General features: G+C 48.2%; 2 protein-coding genes across 6 annotated transcripts in view; both read right to left on the reverse strand.

Moving 5' to 3' along the window:
* Positions 1-3,726, reverse strand: part of PLD6 (phospholipase D family member 6) — a 24,421-nt gene extending 20,695 nt beyond the window's left edge. For 3 of the 5 annotated variants that reach the window (XR_009456374.1, XR_009456373.1, XR_009456372.1), the window contains exons 1-2: positions 3,203-3,726; positions 2,185-2,764 (exon numbers count right to left, since the gene is read on the reverse strand). Coding sequence is in view for 2 of the 5 variants with exons in the window: in XM_059716804.1 (XP_059572787.1) it covers positions 2,523-2,764; positions 3,203-3,626 (666 nt within the window). In the remaining 3 variants the exon portion in view is untranslated. Of the gene's footprint in view, positions 1-143; positions 2,765-3,202 lie in introns of those variants that run through there. The other 2 variants (XM_059716804.1, XM_059716805.1) reach the window with 2 other exon arrangements.
* A 4,033-nt stretch (positions 3,727-7,759) lies between these two features.
* FLCN (folliculin) lies at positions 7,760-20,373 on the reverse strand. Its single transcript, XM_014604337.3, has 12 exons — positions 20,193-20,373; positions 19,004-19,282; positions 18,161-18,307; positions 17,497-17,718; positions 16,195-16,355; positions 15,404-15,495; positions 14,477-14,667; positions 13,549-13,662; positions 12,788-12,911; positions 12,215-12,346; positions 10,999-11,104; positions 7,760-9,436 (listed from the first exon to the last, which is right to left on the reverse strand). The coding sequence occupies exons 2-12, from the start codon at positions 19,250-19,252 to the stop codon at positions 9,235-9,237; spliced, it is 1,740 nt and encodes a 579-aa protein (XP_014459823.1). The 5' UTR covers positions 19,253-19,282; positions 20,193-20,373; the 3' UTR covers positions 7,760-9,234.
* Positions 20,374-24,816: the final 4,443 nt, after the last annotated feature.

Genomic DNA, 24,816 nt, shown 5'->3' on the forward strand with positions numbered 1-24,816 from the left:
TCTGCTTTCTGGTAGGTACTGACATAACAGTGAAAGCTTTTGAGCAAACTATGGTGAAACACTTAACTGTTATAAATAAAGAGAAGCACCCTTAAGTTCAGCTTTGCTATAAAACAGAACAGAAAAGCAAGTCGGAAGAGCAGTTAACACAACAAAAACCCTTTACTTTTACAACCAGCATCAAATCAAATCAAATCAAATCCCCCTGTCATCTCAGACACAGGCAGGTACCAGGGCATTTAGATTCACTGCTTTATAAATGTTACCTTTCACTTTTACAATCAACTCTGTACAATAGTGTTGTGGCAGATGGGGAAGCCTTTACTTTCAGGTTACTATTTCAACTGTACAGGTAGATGCAAATACACTGCGTGAGCTCCTATATTACTTATTTGTTTTCACACCACAAGAGTTCAGGCCAGAAATGAGTAATAGATCATTATTCAAGGGAGCAGCACAGTGGGGGTGGACCCCTGGATATCCAGGGATCAAAAAAACCTGCATTAAAAAAAAGTGGAATAGCACATGTAGGGGCAGCGTGTGCCACTCAAAACCTGAGCTATGCTGCAGCTGCTGCTTCAGCTGCAGGAGGCCCCCAGGCCTCAACGTCAGGCTGCTGGGGTCAGCCCAGTGCTGGCCCCAGCCTCCTCTACCCCACCCAGGGTGACCAGCCACACGCCAGAGCGTGCGTGGCACGTGCATTTCCCAGGGACAACTAGCAGTAGCACATTTCCACACTTGCCTGGACGTGGCCATTACAGATATTTCTTAGGTTTGTCTAATGAGAAATACAGTTGGTTTGCAACAAGTCTAGAACTGTGCAACATGGAATTTTCATTTTCAAAAAATCCAGAAGCTATTGTGACAGGTAACACCTGCATTCCATTCAGGTGATGACCTCACAAGGGGGTAAATTAACTTAAATGCTCAGTCCCAGCCAAAAAAAAAAAAGACCCATTGCTCCTAGCACCTAACATGAATCTGGGGGAGAAGGGTAGGTTCACGGAGAGGCTGGCAATCCCTCCTGGAATTTAAAGTGGGAAAGGCAGTAGCCCTGCATCCAGAAACCAGTCAGGCTGTTGATCTGGAAAGGCTACACTTGTCTCTCTGCATATGCATCCTGTCCCCTATGCACACTGGGATTTCCTTCTATAGCTCAGCTCTCCAAGAGGCAGGGATCCAGCCACAGTCAGCCTTGTTCTCAAGATCATGCTTTTAAGGAGCCCTGCTGATCTGGGGGATCCTGTATCACTTTGGAGGCTACCCTGCACTAGTTGTTTTTTATGCAGACTGGCAAGTACCCTCTCCTGCTCTCCAGGGAACTGCCTGAGACTGCTACTCCTAAACTAATGAAAAAGCAAATCTTGACAGCAGTCATATCACAGGCAAAAATACTTATAAAGAATGCGTTTTCCCTAAGCTTTCTCTGGCCCATTTTAAACATTAAATGTCTAGAGCATTTACCACTAACAATGTACTACAGTCATTCTCTCCACATCACGGCTGTCCAATTTCTGGGCAGCTGGGGGTAACATGAAGCGCAGGCTGTACACCCAAGGGCCGCATCCCCTGCCCCATGCAGGCAACCCAGTATGCCCTCCATCCTGCTCAGCCCAGGCAGCCAGGCTCCTCCCAGCTGCAGGCGCAGCATCCCGTTCCCCTCCTGGCCACATGCTGCTCACCTGCAGTGTGTGAAGCCCTAGCCTGCCCTTTGTTGCACACAACACAAGCAGTCCAGTCCCCTCCTGTGCTGCACATGCAGTACAGGCAGCCCCTCACTCCTCACCCCCATGTAGCTTGGGCTCCCTGCTCCTTCCCCCTATACTGCTGTGCCAGGAAGCAGAAGCCAGAGGAGGAAGGGGGAGCCCAAAGAACCCAGTTGCACCTGGCAAGGGGTGGGGCAAACCCTGAAGGCCACATGCCAACCTCTGGGGGGCTGCACATGGCCCACAGGCCACCAGCTGAACCCTGCTCTACATGAACTATAGCTTTGCCCACAACCCTCTATATTCTCCCGGTAGGACTCAGAAAGAAGACGTGTTTTTATGCTGCCAGTTTGAGACTCCCTATGCCTGCCCCCACAGCAATGGCCTGTACAAGGAATGGTACCTGCAGTGCCACAAGGAGATAAACTGCTGTTGCACTGCTGAAACACTCAGGATTGTTTAAACAGTCCAGACGTACCTTGCTTTTCCTGTCCCGCTCCAGTACATGTCAGTGAATGAGCCACTACCTTGAACTCCACCACCAGAGTTGCAACAGACCCTTGCTGTTGTTAACACTCGCAAAATAGTGTATCCAGGATGTTGGGTCATACACTTTCATTTAGCTCACAACGAACTTGACTCTGAATCCTTCACTCTTGCAGAGAAGTTGAACTATATTGCAGCCCAATGGATGCGAATGTCTGGAAGCTCATAATGGGCTGGTCTTTGTAGCTATAAACTAAATACAGATGAGCTTGCTGCAAAGATCCCACTTGCCAAGGCTTCCTCCAGCTCCAAGGAACAGCTTGATTATTTCTATTTCTTTCCTTTGGGGAAAAACGTGTAATTGGCTGGATTGTACTCTTCCCAGATCCTTTCGAACTCTGCCAGGAAAGGCTTCACATATTCTGCGTCCTCCACGATCAGCACATTCTCCCGGTTGCTCTGAATGGCTTGAGTGGTCCAGTTGAGGGAGCCGGTGATGAGCATCTTCTGGTCCACAATAGCAAATTTGTGATGCATGTAGCCACTCTCCTGGTCGTGGCGCACCTGAATCCCTGCAAACCCGGAAGAAATGTTTTGAGGCTTCCTCAAGGGCACAACCAAAACCCATGGTGTTTTCCTAACTTGTGAACGAGCGGCTGCGCGCCCGAGTACTCATTCACTTCAAGGACCCGTTAGCATTTGATGTCCTTCCTCCCCCGACCGCCACACAGAACGGAAAATGCCACCTGCGCCACGAGTCCCCGAGGCCTGCTACATCGCCCCAATAGCTGGCTTCTCTGTTATCGGGCTGGAGCCACGACCCAGCTTGTTCGGGAAAGAGCCCGTCCCGAGTAACACGCAAAAACGTGGCTCTTCCGCAGACCAGCGTCAGAGCACTACCCTCGTCCTGGCTGCCTTCGCCTCCCTTCCAGACCCTGCCGCCTCCACCTCCAGGATCCCTCCCAACGCCCTTGCTCCCAGCCATCCCACAGGACCCCCCCCCCGCGCACCGGCCAGGCGCAGGCGGCCGATCTGGGAGCCGTTGACCGCCATGTAGTCGGCGTCGGTGACGACGCGCACGCGGACGCCGCGGCGGTGCAGCAGGTGCACGGCGCGGGCGAGCTGCGGGCTGGAGAAGGCGAAGACGCAGAGCTCGAGGGAGCGGCGCGCGGCCAGCAGGCGGCGGAGCAGGCGGCTCAGGGCGCTGTCGCCGTGCGGCAGGGCGCAGGCGCAGGGGCACGGCCCGGGGCCGGGCTCCGCCAGCAGCGCCTCGGTGCACGTCACCCGCGACGGGAAGAACAGCACCTCGCGCACGGGCCGCCGCCGCCACCGCCCGCCGGCCGCCCGCGCCAGCGCCTCCAGGGCCAGCGCCAGCGCCAGCCCCAGCGCCGCGCCGCCCGCCCAGCGACACCAGGCCGCGGGACCCGGCCGCATGGCGCCGCCTCGCCCGCCGCCAACCGTCTCGACGCCGCGTGCTTCTGCGCAGGCGCGAGGGGCGGGGCCAGGCCGCACGCGCTCGCTGTCAACGGTCTCGACGCCGCGCGCCTCGCTTCTGCGCACGCGCTGGGTGCCCAAGTGCTCGACGCCGCGCGCTTCTGCGCATGTGTGCCAACCCCCCTCCCTCTCGGTCTTCCTCACCTCCCTTGCGCATGTGCGAGCCTTCTCCCCTTTGGTTCATGGTCTTCTGCGCATGTGCTCCCCGCTCCACCGCACGTGGTTCACGGGTTTCTGCGCAGGTATCAGCTCCACCCCACGGGGTAGCCTCGCGGTTTGTGCGCATGCGCGAGGCGCGCCTCGGGGCCTATAAAAGGCGGTGTTAGGTAAGCGCGCTGTTAGAGTGCGGGTTAGCCGTGGTGCGGTATTACTGCGGGAGGGTCTCTAGGTGGCCCCAGTGGTTGCAGCAGCCTCGGGCCGGACTTGACTCGGGTCTGTGCTTGCTGCAGGAAAGCAAGCTCCTGTATCAGCCTGTGCAAGCGTCCAGCGTCCCGTGCAAAGAAACTCCCTGGCTCCGTGCAGTGCTGGGTGGATCCTGCCAAGATGTTTGCTCCACAGGGTTACCAACCCTCCAGGATTGCCCTGGGGCCTTCAGGACTCGGATATAAATCTACAGGAGACTGCTGAGGGTCACCCAGGAGATAAAGGATAGGACATTCATTAAAATGAGTATCAAATGTTGAATCCAATTTGTACAGTCATCCAGTGGGTTTTTAAAATATAATAGTAACGCGCAGTTGCCTTCCTGATGTGAAGTCGATGCTCGGTAATCCATAACTGATATATGCAAGCGCGTGAGCCCGTTGGCATTCTGGAAATCTCCTGGAATAGATTCAAACAGATGGTAACCCGACCGCTCCACCCAAAGAAAAGGTGGAAATCTGCTCTGCCTCAGTTAACCAGTTACACTGCGCTCTGTTGGGGCCCGGGTTTCTAGAGCAAGCATGGAAATAAAGCGCTGTTGTTGTGAATGCAGCACAGGCAACATATTGGGAGGGGGACTACCGGTGCCTTTCGCTGCCTCGGTAGAAACATTTGCCCTGCACGTACTCTTTGTGCGTGTCATCGTTCAGCCATGCAAAAGGAAATCAGGTTGGGCTGAAGAAAGCTGTCCTACTTCAAAATCTTGGCCCTGCTAGAGAACATGGCTAGAGGGGGAAGGAATGGCAAAAAACATCTGCTGATGCTGCAGACCTTCCCTGTCAGTGAGTCAGTGCAAGCTAAGAATCGTGTGCATGTTCCAGAGGCAGCTGATGGTGAGATCTGTACTCGTGGCTGTGCTCCTAGAGCTGCAGGGCTCTGTCCACCTGACTAATTCAGGGATCTCTTTCTTTAAATGCATCCCTCTTGACAGAGGAATACACCCACTTGTTTTCACAGCTGCTTCATGCATGGATATTGGCTTCTCCTCCCTCTTTACTCCTGGTGTGTTAAAGCTGTGCTCTAATTATAAATGAGCCCCGGCTGTGTGCTGCTTGATGTTTGCTCATCTGAATGCATTCAATAATGAAACGCCTGATGATGAAAGGGTGTCTGTACAAGACTGGTCAATGAGTGGTTTCACCACCTTTCCATTGGAGCTTACAGAATTTTCTTCACAAATGAAGTTCTTGTCTTTTTAAGATGCCATCTCCAACAATGTTGTGCCTTTTGATAAGCAACTGGGCCAGTAGTTCAATTTTAGTCTCAGGGGCAAGGGAAGAGCGAGATCAGCCAGTCAGGAAAATGCTGCTTGTAGATCTTGCATCTCTTTATACCAAACAGCGCTGTGTGCACCCAAGAAACTTCCAGGAACAAAGTACACTGGGTTACAAACACTCCGATTTGTGCTTTCATTTGTAATTGCTCCTTGAGATCCTGAAATGTTTCCTGGAAGATAATTTTGTTCCTGTTGTATAGTTTCAATGTGTAGGAATGGCCATGAGTGGCAGGTTAGATGCACTAGATCGTAACTGTAGGGGTACTTACAGGTTTGATCTTTTGAAGAGCACTCAAAAATGTTAGAGTTAAAATAAATCCCCTCTCTCCTTAAGCCAGTATTTTGGCCCTGAAGAGCAGCATCCTTTTAAGTGTATAAAGAGCAGTTTGCTGTTACATAGTGGTTTAATTCAGAGCTATGTTTTCCTGACTAAGAAGTATGATTACAGAGGGGAAAACATTAAAGGACATCCTAGAATTTCAGTCCTCTGGGCACAACAGCTTCTGTAGTCACAGGAACACTTCTCTGGGCTTGACAGGCTGGAAAAGTTTGTAAATAAGTCTTATTTTCATAGAGAATGAGTCAATCACCCTAATTCTGAGAGCACCTAGAAGATACTGGAAATGGTTTCATTGCTCTAGGTTTTTCTCTCTCCTAATTACTCATCACTTTTTGACCTGCCCTCCACTGTTAGAGCCCTATTCCCAAGGTCTTTCCAAATTACTTACCATTGGCTGGGAAGTGGGGTGTTTATGCTACATGCGGGTTATTTCCCCTTCCATCAGGATAGCATATGTCAGGCTTCCATGCAGTCAAAAAACATTTATAGTTTCTGCTTGATTGAGAGACTTGAAACTAAACAAGCTGGTTAGTTTGTGAAACAGCATAAAGCCTTAGTTTGTTACTAAGCTCCCTGGTATGGGGTTTGTGATGGCTGTGAAGTGTCTGTAGTTAGAATCATAGAAAATGAGGGTTGGAAGGGACCTCCACAGGTCACGTCTAGTCCAGCCCCCATTGTCTCATCCCAGCCAAGGCTTTGTCTACCCTGGCCTTAAAAATCTCCAGGGATGGAGAGTCCACAATCTTTCTGGGGCGCCTATTCCAGTGCTTTACTACCCTCATGAGAGAGTTTTCCCAATATCCAGCCTAAATTTCCCTTGCTGCAACTGGAGACTGTTGTTCCTTGTTCTGTCATCTGCCCCCACTGAGACCAGCCCAGCTCCAGCCTCTTTGTAACCCCCTGCAGGGAGTTGGAGCCTGCTGTTCAGTCCCCTCTATCTTCTCTGCTGCAGACTAAATAAACCCAGTTCCCTCACCCTTTCCTCACAAGTCGTGTGCCCCAGCCCCCTATTTTTGTTGCCTTCTGCTGGTCTCTATTTGTCCACATCCTGTCTGCAGTGGCAGGGCCAGAACTAGACACAGGACTCCAGAAGTGGCCTCACCAGTGCCAAATAGAGGGGACGAATCACTTCCCTCGCCCTGCTGGCAACGCTCCTACTAATGCAGCCCAATATGCCATTAGCCTTCTTGGCAGCAAGGGTACACTGACTCATACTCAGCTTATTGTAACCCCAGGTCCTTTTCTGCAGAGCTGCTGCTTAGCGAGACAGCCCCCAACCGGTGCCTGGGATTGTTCCATCCTAAATGAAGGACTTTGCACTTGTCCTCATTGAACCTCATGAGATTTCTTTTGGTCAGTCCTCCCAACTGGTCTAGGTCAGGGATAGGCAACCTTTGGCATGGGTGCCAGAGTATAGCACTCAAAGGCATTTTACTCGGTATGCGTGCCTTGGGCTGGAGATGCACTGCAACAAGTATTGGGCCCCTTGTGGATCCCCTACCATCTGTGCCTGGCACACCAACATTTTACAAGTTGAGGTCCCGGGTGTTTTTGAGCCCTGGTCTAGGTCTTTCTGAATCCTAGCCTTACATTCCAGCATATCTACTACCCTCCACCGCCATCTTGGTGTCATCTGCAAACTTGCTGAGGGTGCACGCAATCCCATCTTCAAGGTCATTGATTAAGACATTGAACAAAACCAGCCCCAGGACCAAACCCAGGGGCATGCCACTTAATACCAGCTGCCAACTAGGCACAGAACCATTGATTACTACTTTCTGAGCCCAATGATCCAGCTACTTTTCTATCTACCTTACAGTCTGTTCAACCAACCAGTACTTCCTTAGTTTGTGACTAAAACCACCTGAAAATAACCCGCTGCTTGCTTATGTGAAACCATGAGAAGAAAGTAACATAAAGAAGTCCTTTTGGACTCGGTAGCTGAAACCCTGGCCAACAGCACAGCAGGGGTCTGAACAGTTCAATTGTTCTGTCCAGGCAGTGCTAAAAGTGAGACAAACCAGACTTTCTCCATTTTACAAAAATAGCTCGTATCAAGGTTTAATGCTTTGTCTTTTTTACAGAAGTTAGGAGCAAAAAGCTCCCTGTGTATCTTATCTGCAGCTTCTTTTCATTTAAGTTTTACCATTCCCTTTGTGCTCATCTTGTTAAAAATACAAACACAGCAGGTCAGTGCAGTCAAGTCCTCCCATGCCATCTTAAAAATTTCTAGTCATAGCAATACAAAATAAAATGATTTCCCCATTTAGAAACGGTCATTCCTTATAACAGTGTTTCCCAACCTTTTCTGTCCCACAGCACTTACCTGGCTTTTTCGGTTCCACAGCGCACCGGCCAAATGGGGGGGCAGGGAGGGTAATCGGCTGGGGCGCAGTGGCGGCATTAGCAGCACTGGCTGTAGCCTTGCCCCCCATGATTCTGCGGCACACCTGGATGCATCTGACAGCACACCAGTGCGCCACGGCACACCGGTTGGGAAACGCTGCCTTATAACAAGGACCGTACTAAGATCCAAGGTTAGTATCTCAAAATGTATGAGTAATACTCTTCTTTGTGCTGGTTGGAGAACTGTTACTGTTTCTTATTGTTTGCGGTTCTGATCCCAAGTGAAGATCTCTGGAAGCAAATCTGAAGCGTCGTTCTGAAGTTAGGATATAAAGTAAGTTGGAACATCTGCAATCAAACAGAACACTCTAAATACTGTCTGCTGTAGCATGTGTCAAATCAAGTATGCCAAATCCCTTCAGAAAGTAATACAGCTGCACTTACTACCTCTGCCTAAGATGTAGTGTTCAAAGTCAAATGCCTGTCTAGGTTTGTTTTTTGCTTCCTCACACCTTAATCTAAAGATGTTATGCTGGTTTGAGAGAGGTCAGATAAAATACTCTGTATATGGAGTTCTAGCTATCAAGCTGCTTTTTTATGGCAACACCCAGGGCTACTTCTAATAAAATCCAGTTTCAGGAGTCCTGTCATCCCATGGAATCTGATGTTGGTACTGGGGGGACTGACCAGCTTATTCTGTTCTTTGCTAACTCCTGGACTTAGGTCTCCTGATAAAGCTAGGCTGACAGTGGAGTTTGAGAATGGAATCTACTGTTTAACTCCCATGCAGAGTTAAAGCTGCTTATTCATAGCAGACTGTTCTGGAGCTGCTCGCTCCTGATCTGGAACGTGACTTTGCATCATGAAATGCTGTGGTTTGTGATGAAGTGAGAAATGGGGCTTACACGAAGTCCTACAAAACCAGTATCTCTTATAAATAGTCCTAGTAAAACATCTTGATTACATTACTTGCAAGCAGTCCCAGTTGCATGCACTCAAGTCCAGTCTTGCAGACATGCAGAGGATAAACTGTCTGTGTTAGTCTGAGGCAATAAGAAATTTGGTAACGTTTTACAATCCACTGGCTGCACATGGTGGAGACTCAGTTCCATGGACTACCTCCAAGGATTTGAAAGCAGCCATTGAGTCTGGGTGATCCTAGTTTAGTTCCGAGATTCTGAAGAAGTTGGGCTGCGGACTGTTGACATCAAGTGCGACTTGTACGTCTTGCTCAGGCCAGTCATCCAGAATTTCAGAAGCTTGACGTTGTCCTCCTCAGCAGCTCCCAGAATGCTCAGCAGTTTTTGGGTGTCCTCCTTGGGCCGGCTGTCCACTTTGGTGAACTTGAAGAGGACCTTCACTTTACTACAGAAACAAGAAACCTGTCAGTTGAGTTGCAACAGTGACAACTTAGTGCAAGCACGATTTGAGATACAGGAACAGGCAGCACTGCAGGTTCCCCTGGGGTGCCCAATTCCCTGTTGTGTGCAACAAAATACTAATAAAGGACACACTCTAAATAATTTGCTCTTGTGCTTTATGTCTATTTTTCTCCTAACCCCAGCCAGATCTTAGTACTAGGTATGGCCAGCACTGATGATAGGCTCCAGAAGGCATTCTTTCCCTCCTTTTGCTACATATGTCAGGGCTGGGTTCCTCCCAAGCAGGAGTATTGCATATTGGCAGCAGCCAGGGCTGTGAACTTTGACTGGAGTATGCCGAGGCTCCTGCTAGGGATAAACAAACCTGTGGCTATAGGGTCTTGCTTTTCCACACAGGATTGAACCAAATCACCACATCTGGGGTCAAGAAGGAGTTTTACCCTATGGTCAAGCTGCCCTGGACTGTAGAGACAGTTGGTTTGGAGCACTGTACCAAAGGGTTGTTTGTACAGGTTTAAGAACAGGTTAGATAAACACTAGACTCAGATGGTTTCAGGGGTGGGCAAAATATGGCCTGGGGGCTGGATCTGGCACGCAGGGCCCCTAAAAAATTAGAAAATTAATATTTATTTGCTCCTAGCTGCCTATCAAAGATGACAGGAGCCTGGGGCAGTAGGACCCAAAGGAAGCTAGTGGCAGGACCCAGCAGCAAGGTCTGCCCAGCCTTTCCCCCCCAACCAGAAATCCCTGCCTAGCAGAGGCTTCTAGCCTGGGACCATGGGGCTGTTCCTGCTTCCCTGCGCCAGAAAGGGAAATGCGGCAAGAGTTTGCCAAAACTCAGTAAGCAGCCCTCCACCCGAAGTAACTGCCTGCCCCTGGTTTAGATCCTGCCTTGAACACGAGGGTTACGGCTTGATGACCTCCTGAGGTCCACCCCAGCCCTACTTTTTCTATGATTCTATAAATAGTTCATTGTTCTAAATTTTCCATGTTAGTCTTCCTTCATGTTCCTATGTCATGCATGTTCGTCTCCATTCTAGCCGTCAGATAATAATGCTAAAACAGCAACAGTCTGTGAGTGAATTCACTTACTAGGGCTAACCACTTATTATTTTGTGATATAGTAGCTCAAGATGGCACTAGGATGTTTGGCCCGCTTACCTGAGGTAGAATACATTGTGCCTTAATAACCCAATGTACACTGGCAAATTGCTCTGAAAATACAAATACACCTAATCCTCCTTATTTGTGAGACAGATAAAGACTGTCAATGGAAAAATGGAGGTGCAAAGGTTAAGACTTGCCCAATTCTACAAAGGGGTTAGTGTTTGGCCTCCTTGTGCTCTCTGGAGCACATGTGCATGCTGCTCCCTGGAGGAAAAACCTAAAGCCAAAATTCAACTGGTTAAATCCATTATCTGTGAAGGGAAGAATATCCAGCTTGGTTAGCCCAAGACTGGAGGTCAAGACTGTTTCAGGCCAGTTCCTTCAAGACTTTTGAAATGCCTGAAGCCTTTTCGCTGAAAGCAAAAATCTGCCTCTTACTTCATCCACTCCTCTTTCAGGCAGACGAGGCACTGGTCTACAACATCGACAGAGAGGTTCTGGTTGGTCAGAGCTGCTTCAATCTTGTTCAAAATGGTGGGGCCAACTGTAGGAACAGAGAAGAGAAAAAGGACACTAGAGCTACCCATAGCCACCTTCAGTGCATTCATCAGCAGTAAAGAGGCGGTGTCTGTATTTGTTTAGAAGTTCAATAGGCAAGACACATGGGTACAGACTATTGTGCACAGATCACATTTCTTTTCCCATTAATCCTAATTCAAAGGTAGTCATTTGTACTCGCTTTTCACCATTACTCTAATCTCGTGCACGGCAGTAGCTGTAGTCTCCGTCTGCACTGAACAGTAACAGCAACAGTAGAGTTTTCAGACGGCTAGTGAAGCCCTTGGCTGGCCCCTTAACTTTCACTGAAGGAAAACGATGTTGAGGGATGTTCTTGTAAGACGTGCTTGGCTGCAGGATCCTACAACCATACTTGATGAGCAGTGGTAGCTTCTGAACTACACAAAGACCCTCTTGTGCAGTACTGTTAACATTCTGGCTAGTCTCTTATCCCTGCCTACATCAAGACATGGTGAGTGGAGATGAAGGTCAGCCATCTGTTCCCTCTTAAGAGTCAGTGAACACAGTTCATCTATATAAAGCTTGCTCTCAAGAGTTATGGGAGTATAAGAGGGTAAAAAATTTACCAGGTAGAACTTAAACTTACCCCATGCTGTTCATAGCTGCAGGTCAGTGTTACATATGGGGCTGGATCATTTTATGATCGTTATCTGTCTGGTTAGACTAGACTCAATTTGCGCAAGATAAGGAGAATGACATATTTCATGGCACAGTGTTCACCACAGGGTCAGGGAAGTGTCTCCTTACACAGGCTCCTTCATGACTAGTCAGATTTGTTAACAGAGATTTACCTCTTGTCTGAAGAGTATCAAGATCTGCTGATCTAGCAGAGCAAATCCTCTACAACTGAAAGCAGGTCGGTGAAATGACTCATAACTAATAAATACCAAGCTTTGTATTTAAGAACAGTGCCAAACTGACCTTACCTTCTCTATAAATTTCCTAAAAAGCCAGAAATCAGGAGTAAACCCTTACTGCCAGACTCTAAGGGAAAATGTGATAACAGCTGAAGACTGAGACTTTACTTTGATCCCAGTGGCAAATGGCGCCATAACCCTGTTTCCAAAGCACCCACCTCGATCTGCTGCAACAGGACTCCCACTGGTGACCACAAACTCATACTTGCTGAGGGACTGCTCATCGTCAAACAGAACAGGGTAGAGGCTGGACCGGGTGGCAGTGCGAACTTCCACAAGGACAGCAAATTCTAGAGGGATGAAAATAGGCAATAAGCCATACACCACATGTGTGTGCTTTGCTTCCATGGGGCAACTTTTCCAAAGCTGAGGGAGATTTCAATGAACTTGTTTCTAGAGGAAGTATTAGAACAAACTAAGGTGACTGAAAATGAGAAAGTCTAAGAGAAGTTGATAAATCGACCCTTCCTTTCCCCAAGGCCCGTGATTCCCTAAACAGAAGGAGGGCGAATTTAGTTAAATGCCCATCCTGGCTCAATAGTGAACTGAAGGCAATGATTAGGAATAAAATTTTTAAAAGACCTAAGAGAACATGCCATGTCCTTCAGCAACAGGCTAGAAAAGACTTATGGGAAACCAGCAGAAAGGGGCACTAGTTTTGGCTGAGCAAGTGTTGCTGGACTGATTTGTTCCCTATAATATGGACAGTGGTGAGCAGAACCAGTTCTTACCAGATGAGAGTATGTGTGGTGGGATTTGCACATGTGGGCCAAGCCCCAGGAAGTTACACCGATACGCCTCCTCATACTGGTCACTGTACAGGATAATCCGAATGCAGCCCACAGGCAACATGGTCTGCAGAAGGAAGAAAACACACTGAGAGATGCAGAAGAGCTAAGCAGTTGTGGATATAATTTCAGGTCCAAGTTTTTCCCATATTTCCCATGCTTGCTGGGCTGGGAGTACTATCAATCAAGAATCAGCCAATTCTGGGGGACAGAAATAGCTCAGCTAGGCTGCCTGTGGTCAGTGCACACTAGACTATAGAAGAGGGAACAAATCTCCAACCCTTCTTGGTTGTGGCCAAGCTTGCTGCAATGCAAAGCCCTGAGTGAAAGTGATCCTGGAAACTCCTGGCTTGACAGAACTGGTGTCTGAAACCATCCTCCCCTTTCACTAGTTCTACCTGGTGATACTTGCTCCACTATTCCAAAAAAGCCTGATTATTTGAAAAAGCTCTGCCCTCTTCCTGATGGTTTGTTATGATGTAGCAAAACACCGATTATTTTAGTCCCCACATAAGTTAGACTCATTTGTTTGTTAATGTAATAGTACTACAGCAAAACAGAATCGCGTGTTTTAAACAATGCAAAAGAAGTCGGAGCACATTCCTCCCTAGATTGTATTCCAAAGCTAGGCTGCTTCAAGGGTCTGAACTATTAAAGAAATATGCAGGAAGTCACAGCAGGCAGATAAAGAAACAAGTTCATACCCGCAGCACGTCAAAGGCAGACTGGACGAGATCGGCATCTCGTGCTTTCCAGATGACCTGGTTCCCCATAAGAACATGCCAAGCCAGCATGCGGAATGCAGATGCCCCGAGGACCTGAAACAAATCAAACCAAACCTTATTTGGATATTTGACTACTTTATTTCACAATTTTAGCCCATTCAAGGCATATTGATTGTCATGCTGCCAATCAAATAATAAAAATCCACTAGCTTTTCTACTCTTTAAACTGTGTCCGTCATCACCAGTTTAAGTTTTTAGTGCTGATGAGATGCCAGATGAAAGAACGTTCCCCAAACAAGGACAACACAAGCAGCAGTAAATGCTTCCTTGCCAGTCTGCTATGACCCAATTCAAATTTTAACACAAGAGAGATTAGGTCAGTTTCAAGATTTATTCACTGAATCCTTGGCTTGCTTCTAAAACTAAAAAAATTCAGAGGTTCCTCGGTAGAGAGTTTTGCTCTTTTAGTCAGGGTCAGACTGATCACTGTGTTTGGGATCAAGAAGGAATTTTACCTTATGGTCATACTGAATGGACCGTAGGTCTTTTTGCTTTCCTCTGCAGTCTCTTCTTCCTTGAATTCCTCGAGTATATTTTAATGACTACTCCCTGTTCTCGCAGTGGCAGCTCACTAGCAGCGTCTTTATTCCCCTACTCTACCTATGGCAAGTTAGGGTGCTTTTCGTTTCTTTGGACATTGTGTCTGGCAGTTGTACAAGTAGGTTGCAAAGTTTTTTAAAAAATAGGTTAGATAATTACTTGTCTGGGACGATTTAGATAGGAATGACCATGCCATGAGCAAGATGAGATGACCACCTTAAGTCCCTTCCAGGCCTACTTTTCTCTGATTCTATGAATTCTTATGTCAGTGAGCACCTTGCTAAAGGCTCTGGTTCTCTTTTCCTACCTGTCTCATGTGCCTGAGGGATCGGAAGACTGACAGCCTTCTAGGAGTGTTCCAGTTGCTGCAATCTGACATCAAAGACATGTCAGTGGAGCACTTGGATAGCTCCCGCCCTTCTACCCCATCTGGCTGAGTAGAGGACTTCTCCTCTTCTCCCTCTGAGCCATCCCAGCCTTCTGACTCTTCTTTCAGATCTGTAACAAAAGACATTTGTCATGAAAGCCACTTTCCCCACTCCCCGCTTTCCTCCAAACTCAGCAAATACTAAGATCTCAGCTTCTGTACGTTTTCTAGTATCATTTTACACTTAACATACTATGGCCCTTTTTTTAGCTGTGGTTGCAAATATGTAGATCTTTTCATGACAATAGTATTTGTAATTATTATGCAAGTTAAAGTGATAAATGTAATCACATTCTGTGCTACAGTCCTGTAAGATAACCACCAAAGGGTCAGGAAGTAAATTTTCACCCTACAGAAAGAGCACTACACAACTAAATGTGTTTTGGGGCTTTCTGTATCCTTCCTTTGACAGTTCCTGCTACTGCCTTGGAGACTACCTGGACCAATCACTCAATTTGCTGTGGGAAAAATCAGTGTTATATTTCTAGAAAGTGTGTGAAAGAGCAGGACAGGGGACAGCCTCATCTCTTACAAACAGTAAGCTCTTCTGGCCGGTCAGACGTGCTGCAGACCCAAACCAGCAGATCAGTAATCATAATGATATGCTCATATGTGAATAACAAATGTGCACAGGAACACCTGAGCTTCTACATTCCAACCAGATTCTTTCCACGTGGGAAGAAGCTGGTCACTGGACAGGCTATGCCACACCATCACACAGGCAAGAAGTGGGATGAAATGAGCTAGCGTTTTGCTATCCAAAGCATTGGGAAATGTTCTTCCTTCCCCAATAGCTTGATGACTTGCCTGCAAGTTTTTCCATCTGAACTAGGGTGTCCTCTGTTGGTGCTCCCTCCAGAAGCTTCTCTGTTAGGCGGCTGCCACAAGCTTTCAAAAGCCTGGAGAGAAGGAAAGGAAATTGGTGTTCATGGTATCTTCCTGTCAGCCAGAATCAGGCCATTTAAATATCAGTCTCATTTCATATAACATATCAAAGTATCTCACAACACACTGGATTACCCAAAGTCACTGGAAAGAGGTTGGCAGGTTGTACTAACTTTCAGCAACATATTTTATATCCACCCCAATGTCATGACACTCTCCACAGCATCCTTCTAGGGGAGTCTGGCATGTGAGTTTGGAATTGGTGAAGCACGCTGTGAAATCTCAATAAGCAGTATCCATTTGGCATGATATGTATATCCCATGATACATATCACCTGCTATTAGGGCAGGCCAGTGTTAGTCTGCTAAGTACAACAGTTATTAACTGAGCAGGTTGAGGAGCAAATCTTCCCTTCTTCCATCTTTATTTTGTGCCTTGTACAGCCCCTTCCTCTAAACTGAAAAGGCTGGAAGATACAGCCTTTCTTTATAGCCTGTTAGTGCTGCCCCGAACCTGCCAGAAGAACTGCTGTAGTATAACTGGAAAAGCTTTGTTTTTACAGGACTAAGCAAGCTGTTGCTTCAGCATGCACAGTACTTTCCAGTTCAGGGATGACAGACAGAGCCCCACAGCACTACTGGAATACCCACAAACTTGATGCCTTCACCCCATCCACAAACAGACCATGATTTAAGAAGACAGAGGACATTACCAAGCAAAGGAGGTATGCAGGCAGGCCCACAGGTTCTCATCATTGGTCAGTGATGTTAGGGAACGGGCTGCATTGCCATTGCGCTGGTGCAGGAAGGGAGTGAAAGCTGTATTCATCCGCTGGGCACGCTGCGGGCACCCGTACTGCTCAGCTTCAAACACCTGGGTTAAGAAACAGCGAGGGTAAAATAGATGCAAAAGGCAGCAAGTCAGACACAATAAGATGCTTTATTCCATGCCTACAAGGTGAACACAAGATTTTCCTCACTGCAAAGCTACAGAATCCACAAACTGAAAAATTTTCCCCTGGGATGCAGAGCTGGATAAAAAGACATTACTACAGAGAGGGCTTGGACTGAGAATATGGAGTAACCCATGCTGGCACATCTCTCAAGTTGCTACCTGCTATCCTGTTTTCCAAAATCTCAGTTGTTTTGTTTTTGAAACAAAATTCATCCCTAGCTGTTCAGATTGTGAAGAAAAGCTAAAAAAGTGTGAACAGCAAGCAATGGCTGCAGAAATATCTACATGTCTGCAGTGAACGGGGGCAAAATTTTCTAAAGCACCTTTGTCTTCCTGGCTTTTAATGGGGTTTAGGAGCTTTTGAAAGGCTGGACTTGACAGCCTAAGTTTCCAGTATCTTTTAAAAGTTTATCCAGAAATAAAACAGTTCTGAGGTGCTATTTCAGATACCGAATCTCACCAGCCAATGGTAGTGACCTTTAAAAGTTATTTCATTTCTCACATAAGGAAGATCAGCAGATCCATACAATGCACAACAGGAGATGGCTCATGTTGGTGCCACAAATGGGCAGACACCAGCACCCTTCTTCTCACATCTTCCTGATGTGAGAAGAACAAGCCCAAGAATCTCAAGAAAGCTCACAGACGTAGTCAACCACCACCAAAGCCCAAGGAGCGCAGGGGGATTTCAGAATTGCACAGTCAAGTTCTGAACATCAGCAGACTACAGTGACCCACAAGTCATCCAGGGCTGAGCCTGTAGTACAGCCACTTCCGTCCTCCTCCACATCTATACAACCTCTGCTTATAGGCAATGAAAGAGGACATGGGAAAGGTCTGCGTGCTCTTCTGAGGGATATAAGGCTATGTTCAGAAGAATACTGTGCAGGGGTCTGTCCCTCTGTACGTCTGAGTCCCATGGGCACCACCTAAACTCCTCCTGCAACTCCAACTGTACATCCTGCATTTTGCTTCCTCTTCCAAATCAATGCATATGTATCTATTCTGCCCACCCCTCTTGCACTCACTGCTATTAGAATTCTCTCCAGAGCAGATTCACCTTGAGTGCTTTGCCCTGAAGCTCATCAATGATGCCTCGGATTTTTCCCAGCAGAAAAGGCCAGGAGTTGATGAGGTAGATCCGATCCATCATTATTGTAATGATGCTGTACCAGCGCTGAAAGCCACGAGCCAGGCTGTCTTTGATGAAGAACGTGTGGCTGAACACAAAGCCATGCTGTTCATCGCCAAAGAAGATGGGACCTTCACGTCCTGGGCAGACCTGGAAGGGAGAGACTGGTTTAAACACATCATTTAACTGAAACAGCATCATGTCCCCCCCAACCCTCTCTCTCAAAGCTTGATAAGTTTGAAGAGCATAAGGTGAAGACACAAACACTCAAGTTAACGGAGGTTCTCCCACATACAGACGAAATGAGGAAAGTTAAAGATCCATTCAGAAGAGTTCAGAAATACTTAAAGCAAATTAACTTAATCACTAACAGCCTTTTTGTGTCTCATGAACAGGCGCAAACTAACACTTTCTTCTTTTCCAGATCAATTAAAAAAAGAATTCCTGCCAATAACTGGCTCAAAGTGGTTTTGCTTTCCCTTCTACCCCCGTCCCCATCTGTTACAAGGGTGAGAGCAGCAGTGTAGTGCCTTACGCTAAAAGGCACAGAAGTCCCTGAACAGATTTTCTTTCTGTTTCCCACATCACTTACCTCGCAACTCAGGCTGCGAACACAGGCCTGGCGCACAATGCTGAAGAGCTGTGGATGGTTTGGGTGCTGGTGGCTGACATATTTGATTGAGGTCTCTTTGTCGTGGCTGACATATCCAGGGTGTCCTGCTGCAAGGGAGCGGCAACCCTGAACACAAAAAACCACCAAGTTAGGACACAACCATCTACCTAACGTAACCAGGTACTTCTGTTACTGCAGTACCTGAACTCTTCTCTCCACCTTTTCTGCCTCACTACATCCCCTTTGCTTATCCTTATTTGATAGATGGGAACCAAGAGAGTCAGGGGCTAAGGGATTTGCCCATAACCAGAAAGAAAGTCTGTGACAGTCTCCCAACTAGTATCCTGCCATTTGAAACATCCTTCCTACAGTGCTCTTTTCACTCATGCACAGAGCCACGTATTTTATGTTGCGTATGCAACTTCAAATTCACCTAATGATGGAAGTAGCTGCGACTCCAGTGACTTAACATCTGTCAGTGATACCCGAGAGAAACCAACACCTAGCAACAAGTCCTCACGAAAGGTATCAAGAAGACTTAAGCAGAAGAGCACGTGCACAGAAACATCAGTGCTGCTAACTACACTTCCACCGCTACTTTACCTGGGTGTAGGACTTACTTTCTGCTCTACATCTCTATGAAGGCACTGGCAAACAACTGTGATACTTTAACTAGAAACTGGCTTCTTTCCAATGGAGGTGAAATAGTTGTTACCCATTACAGTTTAAAAGGGTGTGGGAACTATTTGTTTTCCTCTTCAATTGTAATGCCTTTTATCTAAGCCAAGGACACACTGTGTACAGACACGGGCACACATTTACCTCACACATGTCTGACTTCTTTGGCCCAGGACTGCTGGAGTCAGCACTGGCACCCTCCGCCGGGCTGTGCGACCGGATCCTACTGCTCATCTGAATGCCACCTTCCTCCTCCTCGGCCTGCTCGCTCTGCCCAGGACTGTCTCCATTCCCCGCGCCTTGAGGAAGGGGCGAATGCAAAACTTCTGTGCAAAACAGGGTGCGAGGGCCGTGGAGCTCGCAGAAATGACAAAGGGCAACGATAGCATTCATTGCGATAGCTTGGCTTGCCCGTCAGGCCTCCTGCAAATGAGGAAGGAAACAGCGATGTCAGCATAAGGAACAGAGTGAAACACCCTGCGCCCTGTTTGCCACTAGCCCCGTTCTTCCCCCAGCGGGAAGCCTGGAGACCGGCTCGGCTCCTGTCTCCTGAGGCCGTGCACAGCTACAAGGCCACAAATCATACTTCTGGCCGTGCTATGTGTCTCCGCACTAAGTGGATCCGTCAGTTTAGTGCAGGGCACGGGGCTGACCCAGCCCGTGCGACTCCCCAGCCACCCTGCAGCACACCTGATTAAATCAGCTTAATTGCCCATTTGGCACCTGGCTTCTCCCCAGGACAGGGGGGCACCTGCCTCCCCCAGCTGGGACCCGCTGTGGGAGCGCTTGTGGCCGAGCCGGGACCTGACCTCCCCCCAAGGAGCACTGGCCTGGCCAGCCCCACAGCGGGGTCTGGTGACCCCCAGCACCAGCACGTCTGTCCCCACAGAGCGAGCACCCAAGTCCCCCGCTGTGACCGCATTGAATCCCCCCCCCGTGGGGGCAGCAGCCCCTGCCCCTCGCTGGGCCCTCCCGTACCCCAGGGCCCAATGCGGGGTCCCTGCCCCCCCCCAGCAGGCCTATGGGCAGACCCCCCATCACAGGGGTCACCCCCCAACATGGATGCCCCCCCAAACAACCCCCCAGCAGTGACGTGACTCCCCCTGCACTGGTGTGACCCCCATGTGAGGGGTCCCCGTGCAGTGAGGTAACCTCATGTGAGGAGTCCTGCCCCCCCCGCAGTGACGTAACCCCCCTGTGGGGGTCCTGCCCCCCCCGCAATGATGCAGCCCCCCGTGTGGGGGATCCTGACCGCCCGCAGTGACGTGCCCCCCCCGTGCCCCGCCCCCAGCAGGGACCAGGCTCCCCGCGCCCCGGGGTCGCGACCACTCACCCGGCGCCTCCTGGTCCCCCCGCCCGGCCGGTCCCGTGGCTCAGTCCGCCTGACACAGCCTGGCAGGGCGGCCCATACCACCTGACGGGGGGGGGGAAGTGCCCGGCTGCCCAAGCCGTGCGGCTCGCGCCCGTTGAGGAGCGCGGCGGGCAGCGAGGAGGCGATACGAACACAACGGCCGCCCCGTCCCCCACCGTCACCTTCTCCGCTCGTCTTGCCAACCCACCATACCCCCCCCGTCTGTTTGTATGGTACAACCCGAGGCTATCCCACTCCACAGGCTGAGGACGGAACCATTTCTTCGCGGGGGGTTGGGAGCGTTGGCGTGGCAAGGCCGCCTGCGGCGGGTCGCACGCGAGGGTGCAGCGGCGGAGCCCATTGACGATAGTAGGGAGAGGGGTGGGAACAACTGTCCTGCTCTGCCTGATAAGGTGCAACCGCCCCCCCCCCCCCAAGCCCCGCGGTGACAGGAGAGATGGTGCGGCCCGTCAGGCTCAGTCATGTGACATATACAAGGCTGGGGGCGTGGCCTGCCGAGCTGGGTGGAGCCACGTGCAGCAGAGACCCCAGCAGTCGGGAGCGGGAGATAGTGCATTTACTGGAATGCAAGACGAGGTCGTCCCCCCCCCCCCCTTTTATATTCACATACAAGGAAACCTCATGCAGTGCAGCCTAGCATTGCCTTTCCTCTTGCCTGTGGGCAGCAAACCAAAACTTGATCACCACCCCAAGTGGGGTCACAACCCCAGCAGACAGGGTCTTGGGGTGCAGGGGAAAAGTTCAGGACACAGCCTCTACCCTGAGGAACTGGCTAGGAGCAACCACCTTAAGCTGCAGCAGGGGCACATTGAGGTTGGAGATGAGAAGAAACATTTGAGCTAGGAAGGTGGCCAAGGCCTGGACGGGGCGGAGAGGAAGTGTAGAGTCTCCGTCCTCAGAAGTTTCCAAGAGCAGGTTGGACAGGTGCTTGGGTAGGATGGTTTAGCCAGGGATGATCCTGTGTTGGCGAGGTGCTGGACTAGATGTGACCTGCTCCAGCCTGCCTTCCCTATGGTTCTACAAGATCTGCACCTTATGGACTAACTAAGACAGAAGGAAAGCACAAGCTTCTGTGAACACGAGGTCGGTGCTCAAGCGAGGTAATCTCTGAAATAAAGATGCAGAGAAGTAGACACATTAAAAAGAGCTCCCTGTACCTTTTCCTTTAGTCTTGGCATCTCTCTCTGCACGTGCGCTTTCTGTCCTAAAGGACAAATGTCCAAAATCCTTCCCCCACACATCCCCTCTTAAATACCAGGCACGCTGATTTTTTTTTTCTTGCTCAAGATACCAGCATGCAGGGTGGTCCAAGGGTAATTGGTGCCCCTAGGTGAACTGTGCACCCACCATTTCCAGTACAGCGGTGGGGTGGGTGTGCTGGCCACGAGAGAGGGGCACTAGCAGCACCGGGGGCAGAGGTGATGCAAGGTAGAGCTGTAGCCAGACAGGGCTGTTATTTAGAATGATGTTCCCATTATTTTGTTCTGCATATAATTTTGGTGCCCCCCCCCCCAATTTGGCGCCCTAGACAACTGCCTAATTCACCTAATGGTTGGACTGGCCCTGCCAGCGCGTCTTGTCTGTCTTTAGCACTAAGCAGAGATCAGAAAAATCCCATCCTTGCTTGTGCATGGACTACAGCCCTCCTCATTACTTGAACTTTTAATCTTACAGCACACAAATCTCTATCAGCACAAAACTTGATCAGCATGAAGAAACACTGAACAGGCCAGCTCTCCTCCCTTCCTCCACAGCTCAATTTGTAATTGTGCTTCCCACAGCAAGTTTACTTGTTGCAGAATATTTAGTGTTTTATCACCTTGATTTAGACCTATAACCTAACCTCCAGCAGTAATAGTAATGGAGGTAGATTCACCAAAAGCTTGTTTAGAGGGGAAACAAAAAAATAATCCCTATATTGGACATCTAAACAGAGCAATGGTCTATCAACGGCTGTTGGTGAAGTCTGATCCATATTGTTTCAAGCCAATAGCTTGTTAAATCCCTGCTAAATAAAACATGGCTAGACTTCACAATTCACAGTGGCTGTCCTGAAACATGATATTTAAAGATGTGCTTTGACACAGGAAGCTGTGCCAAGAACTACACTCCCATTAAAAAAATACACTGCATGTTCAAGTATTGGGACCACCACAGTACAGATTCACAAGACTTTTCTCTGACACAAGCACACAGTATTTCTTCTTGTACTAGAGGTAATTGCTAGACCCTATCAGAACTGAGATTTCTGTATTGTCCCATCTCTATTTCCAAAGTAGGTCTAAGAACCCTCCAAAAACAGATATACTTGTACAAATCAACCAGCCAAACAGCACTTTCCTTTTCTGCTAGAGATGCCTCGTGAGCTTCAAAGCTTAACCAGTATCTGTTGAAGTGCTTGGTGGCAAAGTGCAAAACATTACCACATGCACCAGCCTGAAAAGTCTCATTCCAACCCCTGAGAATTACAATTCCTTGATAGAGTAAAAATGACTTAATAAGGGGGGGGGGGGGAAGGAGAGGGTTACTTTACAAAAAAATCCCCATAAAGTAGTAATAAAACCAGTCTGGAAAATCTAGCATCTCCTTCTTCCAGGCCAGCCAGAGTGTATTTAAAACAAACTAAGAAGAGTTAACTTGTTTGTGATCTTTATTTTTCCAACAGTACATTTAAACAACTTCTCAGGACTAACCTCCTCAGCCAATTTTGCCATGCAGGGAGAAAAAAAAAATAGAGTCATTTCCTAAATTGTACAGTTAACCTAGGACAACACACAGAACGGGTCACAATCGCCGTGTCGTGAAGGGAGAGGAATGGCGAGAGGAGCAATTTTAGTCAGGCAGCAGCACCTGGAGCAATGCAACAATATTGTGTGCGCGAAGCTCAGTAAAGGAATTGCTCAGTGGCACTCCTCTGTGGCAGGAGCATTACAAAAATTGTTCACAGAACAGTGGGGAGCCATTTAATTTGTTCAGCATTACACTCCCTGTTAAACATCTGAACTGAAGCCCCACCCCGTGGCCAACTACCATCATTGCAAGGCAGGCCACATCTTTTTTTCCTCCAAGTTAAAATGCAGTTAACAACTAGATGCAAAGTGTAGGTTAGGGAGTGGGCAGTTTAACTGCTTAGAGAACGGGGAAGAGGGGAAAAAATGCTCAGCATTAACAAGTGTAAACTGATCTGATCCACCTCTTCTGTCTCGTCTCGGGCTAAAAACAGACTTGCCCCTTCTCTAGAAAAAAGCCTTTTGTAATGGGATCCTAGTCCCACACACCCATTGTCCCACTTCAAGTACCCGTGAAGTACCAAGATAAGATGTGCTAATGCTGTTTCCCAGGACAATCGCAGCCCATTCATTCCAAGGACAAGCTAAAGGGATGTGCCAGTCAGGTCAGAACTACCTCAAACACAATGTCTGTTTTTAGCCTTGCAGTAAATGACTGATCCGTGGTAAATTAAATGCTCTTTCATTTAGGGTAAACTGCCCCAGTTCAACTTTAGCCTAGTGCAGGATGAACAGAAAGCTAGAGCAGTCAGACTGAATCACAGTCAAGTCTCTGCTTCCTCCTCAGAACACTTATTGCTCACCTATCCACACCCTTATTTGAGAGTGTGCACGTATCTAATATTTTGCGAGCACCTTGAGGACGTGCAAGACCTGAAGATGCGGCCACAGGATTTTGTGTATGTTAAAATAAGACAAGTCTTCTATCCAGTGTTCTTAAGCAGTGTGTCTTTTCTTACCACAGGGAAGCATTCACACTAAATCCAAAATACTGAAGCATCCTCAAAGCTTCTCAGTTCCCCATCAGGATGTGAATGGTCCTGCACCTTCTAAAAGCAATTCAGATGAAAACAATGCAAAGACTCAGTTTGCAACAATTTCCAAGACCTTAATGATATCAGAACTGAAACACTGCTTGTCTTACCCCAGTGCATCTTGGTGCCTTACGGTTCATGTCAAACCGAACACTTGGAGGTGGCATTATCATTTTCAAAGCTGTTTTACCCCAGCTATGAATGTGAGAGGAAGAGGTGTGGCCAAATTCTCAACTGGCTTTGAAATGTTTAAAACTCACATTTCTAACACAGAAATAAAAAAATATTGTGCTATGAAGAACTATGCAACTTGAAATATTACATAATACTTGTACAACATTCGTTTATAATATGGGGCTTACTTTATGCAACTCTGAAGGTGTGATACCGCTACCTTTTATCAACTGCATATAATAAACGCTAGTTTGCTTCTTGCGGTATTATAGTCTGCTGGAGTTATTTGAGACAAGCCCACAGAACAATAACAGGACCTGCTTACAGTATAGTTCAGCTGCCACTTACAAGATCAAAATAAACTTTCTACCGTTAGAACTTCAACAAAATACTTTGGGTACATTTACTTCCCACTTAAATGATTCCTCTTTGATTGAGGGAACATTTTGACATATTTGTATAAGTAGCAGTTTGTGGTTAGACATTTTCTATATTCCTTGGGTGGTTACTGTACCTAATTTCACAGGCTTTCACAACAACTCCTCACTCAAGCCTGCAGTGCCATCAATCTTACACTTGACACATTTC

The sequence above is a fragment of the Alligator mississippiensis genome, chromosome 13 (genome assembly GCF_030867095.1).
Source record: "Alligator mississippiensis isolate rAllMis1 chromosome 13, rAllMis1, whole genome shotgun sequence".
Classification (NCBI taxonomy): Eukaryota; Metazoa; Chordata; order Crocodylia; family Alligatoridae; genus Alligator; species Alligator mississippiensis.